Source organism: Balaenoptera ricei, chromosome 5 (assembly GCF_028023285.1).
Source record: "Balaenoptera ricei isolate mBalRic1 chromosome 5, mBalRic1.hap2, whole genome shotgun sequence".
Classification (NCBI taxonomy): Eukaryota; Metazoa; Chordata; class Mammalia; order Artiodactyla; family Balaenopteridae; genus Balaenoptera; species Balaenoptera ricei.
Window position 1 is genome coordinate 68707444 of NC_082643.1, and position 4951 is coordinate 68712394.

The 4951-nt window shown below is 41.7% G+C and overlaps 1 protein-coding gene across 1 annotated transcript; it reads right to left on the reverse strand.

Annotated features, from left to right (window-relative positions):
• Window positions 1-3206: 3206 nt before the first annotated feature.
• Window positions 3207-3725, reverse strand: LOC132366242 (SCAN domain-containing protein 3-like). Its single transcript, XM_059923835.1, has one exon. The coding sequence runs from the start codon at window positions 3654-3656 to the stop codon at window positions 3207-3209; it is 450 nt and encodes a 149-aa protein (XP_059779818.1). The 5' UTR covers window positions 3657-3725.
• Window positions 3726-4951: the final 1226 nt, after the last annotated feature.

Genomic DNA, 4951 nt, shown 5'->3' on the forward strand with positions numbered 1-4951 from the left:
TTATCTGTCCTTTCCTATTTTCCTTCTCTTTTTCTTTTTGTTTTTTTGAATTTAATTTTATTTATTTTTTTTATACAGCAGGTTCTTATTAGTCATCCATTTTATACATATTAGTGTATACATGTCAATCCCAATCTCCCAATTCATCACACCACCACCACCACCCCCCCCCGGCTTTCCCCCCTTGGTGTCCATACGTTTGTTCTCTACATCTGTATCTCTATTTCTGCCCTGCAAACTGGTTCTCTTTTTCATTTTGTTCTTTATCTTTCTTCTGAGTTTTTACATTTCTGCTATCTTGTTTTTAATTTCTGAGACCTCTTCTTTGTTCTGAGTATTCTTCATTTATTTATTTTTTTATTATTTTTTAATTAATTAATTTATTTATTTTTGGCTGTGTTGGGTCATCACTGCTACGTGCAGGCTTTCTCTCTAGTTGTGGCGAGCGGGGTCTATTCTTCCTTGCGGTGCATGGGCTTCTCATTGTGGTGGCTTCTCTTGTTGCGGAGCACGGGCTCTAGGCACGCGGGCTTCAGTAGTTGTGGCATGCAGGCTCTAGAGCACAGGCTCAGTAGTTGTGGCGCATGGGCTTAGTTGCTCTGCGGCATGTGGGATCTTCCCGGACCAGTGTTCGAACCCATGTCCCCTACATTGGCAGGCGGATTCTTAACCGCTGTGCCACCAGGGCACAGTGAGTATTCACAGTGAATACACTGTGAGTATTCTTCATTTAAATAGTCTCCTGCTTCTCTTTTATGGCTGCAATATCTTTTTTTTTTTTTTTTAGAAATTCACGTTCTTTTATTTATTTATTTATTTATTTTTGGCTCTGTTGGGTCTTCATTTCTGTGCGAGGGCTTTCTCTAGTTGTGGCAAGCGGGGGCCACTCTTCATCGCGGTGCGCGGGCCTCTCACCATCGCGGCCTCTCTTGTTGCGGAGCACAGGCTCCAGAGGCGCAGGCTCAGTAATTGTGGCTCACAGGCCCAGTTGCTCCGTGGCATGTGGGATCTTCCCAGACCAGGGCTCGAACCCGTGTGCCCTGCATTGGCAGGCAGATTCTCAACCACTGCGCCACCAGGGAAGCCCTGCAATATCTTTTTTCCCAAAGATATTATAGGGTTTTTTTTTCAGTTTTTCTCTGCCTCCAAGTTATTTTCCTCTGTGTATTGGTTTTGTTCCTAATCTTTATAATTGAGATTTTCCCCTAATATGTCTGGCTTGGCTAGATGCTCATATTTAAAAGCAGGATGCTCAAAGGCTGATTGGAAACTCTGAGTCAGTGGGGTTATCGACTGTGAGCTTCATGGTAGGGTGAGCTGGACAAGCCATTTTCTGCAGAACCCTAAGATCTTTAGATCTTTTCCTGTAAGCTGATCAGATTCCAGTAAGAAGGCTCTGTTAATTTTCTGTGTGGAGGATATAAACTTGATTTCCAGTGTTTTGCGAGCCAAGTAGAGGGAGAAGAATGTCTGAGTTTCAACATTCAGTAAGTATTCATTTAATCCTCCTATTTTTATTACATCATCTCCACCCTCAGCTGTGGCTGGTGTCCTCCAGTCCAGAGACTATGATTTATCTTTTCCAAAGACCAACCCTCTTTCTTCTTCTAGGGTGGCGGGGGAGTCTGTCACCTGGCTCCATGGGAGAGAAGGGATATGAAGGGTCTCAGTGCTTCTTAAACAGACTTTTACTCAATACCACCTCTTGTAAGCTTACCTCTCCCCCAGCTTCTACAAGTACCCCCAATTCCTAAGACTTTTGTGGGTTCTTCACTATAAATTGTGTCTCCACTTCCCTCAGTTAAGATTTATCTTTGTTGAGATAATCAGTAACTATGCAGGCATCTGCCTTCCAACTTCCAAAATTTCATTGCTATTGTATCCTCTCTGGAATTCTTTGTTTTTATATGTTTATGCCTTTTTGTTTTTTAATCCTTTTACTGTTATTTTAGTGGAATTTCAGGAGGGACTAGACATTAAGACATGCGTTCAATCCAACATCTTTAGTTGAAATCCCCAACAGGATCTTGTAATCTTTCTGCCAGGAGAAAGAAATTTTCACTGAAATTTCTCTCTGCTCCTTACTATTCATTTTAACTGTGTTGAGCCTGCCTTCTTCACTGGTAAGGTCTGTCCTCATAACTGAAACCTTTCCTAGAATGTACTCCATAACAGGTACATAATAATAATAAATTTTTTGTTAAATATTTATACAACATTGTATACTCAACATTGTACTAGATCCTCAAAGAGCTTATCTAGTTGGGGAAACACACACACACACAGTACAACAAAGGGTTGTTCTAATATGTTAAAGAAACAATAATCCATTCAGAGATTCTGCAGCAACAGATTTTTATTTTTTTTTATTTTTTTTATTTTTTTTATGAGCCGGCACAATTTCAGCATTATATTGACTTATTTCCCTATTTACCAATCTCATATGAAAGATTTTGCATTCCAGAGAAACATATTTTAACAGATCAGACTGTATACATACAACGTTCATATTCAAAAAGAGTTCAGATAAATGTATAGATAGTAACATTATAGAAATGTAACAGTGTTTGGCAATATCCATAATGTTCTAAAATTACAGTCATAGAAAGCAAGTATATTCTCTTAAAAATAACCTCTAGTGTAATGGTAAAAGACAGAATACTGGCTCACATACCAACAACTGCAAGTACTGAAAAGTATCTTGAAAATGATGCAATTAATCTCTTCACTGTACAGATGAAGTCATCAAAGTCCAGAGAAGGTGTGTGCCCAAGATTATACAGCTAATTAGTGACAGAGCCTATCATAGGACCCAGATCTTATGATTCACCATTTCCTGATATTTCCATTAAATTAGACTACTTTTCTATTTGTCTCTCCTAGAAGGTATTCCTTATATTCCTGCACTGATTTGCTTTCATATATGGTAAAAGTAGCGGGGATCGTAAGAAGAGATAGCTACTTTAATCTCAGTCACTAAATAAGAGATATTTTTCATTTGCAAGCAATAGACCAAGGTTTCCCATTTGGTTAAACCATCTCCTTATTAGGATCAGCTATCACTGACATGAAAATTGTTATCCCAGAAGCATGAATCTATTCATCTACACCAGTGATCAAATAATAATGCCCAGAACCAGAATCTGCAGCCGTCAGTGTGAAGTTAACCCCACTTACTCCACCTTGGACCCACGCACTCAAACTCTTCACAGAAGATGGCCCCTCCAGTTTCTCACCTGCTGTCTAGGTTCATCAAGCTCCCTCTCCAAATCTTCCAGCACAGTCACCACCTCCTCTCCACTCTCAGGATGATGCTCCCGCACCCAAGCCTGGAGCTCCTCAGGCAGGATGGTCAGGAGCTGCTCCAGCACCAACAATTCCAGGATCTGCTCCTTAGTGTGTATCTCTGGGCTCAACCACTGACGGCAAAGTTCCCTGAGTTGGCTCAGAGCTTCCCTGGGTCCGGGAGTCTCCTGATAGCAGAACTGCCGGAAGCGTTGACGAGAGAGTTCCCTGGTATGAGACAAATCCTTCTGTAGACAAGATTCCTGATCCCAAATAGGGTCTTCTTCTTTAACCTTTACTTTGATAATCTCCCCTTGTTCCTCTGAAGCCTGGCCAACCAAGGCTGGGAGGGCCCCCGGGGCTGCCGCCATCCTTAGCTTAGCTTGGAGAAAGGCTCGCTCCAACAAGGGTCTAGGCAGATTTTCCTTGAAGGCCCCACTCAATTCTTGGTCAGGAAAGTTTTCGATATAAGAAAACCCTGGTCTGTGGATCTCCCATTCTTTAAGGAAGCTGAAGGAATCTCCGTGGATATTAACAAGGACTCCCTCCTTGACCAAACTTGTGTCAAGCTCCTCTGAGCCCTCTTACAAACCATCTTTTCAGCAACAGATTTTTAAAACAGCATATTCAAAAATCCACATTAAGATTTCACTAATTCACATGCATAATCCAATTTATCTCGATCCACAAACACTTACAACAGATGGAGTTTTCATCATGTGCTTCTAAGTTATGCTCCAATGTCAAGGAGGTGACTAGAGCTGTAGCATCAGGAACAGATGTGGTCGTGGAATACAAAGCTATTTCCACCTTTCACCTTCCCCTCTTCACTCTTGAAGGTCATGAAAAAGACCAGTGCCTAGAATCAGAGAAAGAAATTTCAAAAGTTGAGAACCACGAAGACAATAATCTAGCACACACCACTTGCCATTTGCCTTGGCATTCGCCTCTACACACCCAAGGCTGCTTGCTGTGAACATTGACAACTCTGTTCCTGAAGACTTTCTACCTGATTGCAGGATCAAGCTCCAGTTGTACACAGGGGAGCTTGTGTACAATCTGATATTAATACCAGAGTTTAATTAATACCGGATTCCCTTAGGAATCACCCTTGAATCAGTGGCAGATTGGGGATGTTATTGGTGGGTAAATTCCCCAGCTTCCTAATCCTTCAGTTGGGATAACTCTGAGACATGTTCTACACTATCTCCCAGAGCACCCCAGCAGGACTGAATTCCAGTTGCCCACCCTGCTAACTGGCTCTGAAATGTACCCTTCATTGGCTTCCTTCCATTTCCTGTCCCACTTCTTCAGTTCCTTACCAGTGCTTCCCATGGTCACCCCCTAAATAAACAACTTGCACTCAAATTTTTGCCTGTAGTGAAACCCAGACCTAGACCAAGATCTTCCCTAAAGAATAATGTATCTCAGAGAGGTCACACTCTTACTCTGAACTTTAGAAAAGTAGAATGAACCCAAAAGATATACCAGGAGACTGTTACTCCAGATGCACAGAACAGTAGAGTAACTCAACAGCCAACCAATGCTTACACAGTTAAATTTTGGAGCCGGAAAGGGTTCAAATGGTAATTCAGTACAACTCCCACTCAAAGCTAGAGCCTCTCTTCTAAAGATCCCTGACCAGTGATCATCTCAAGTCTCTATT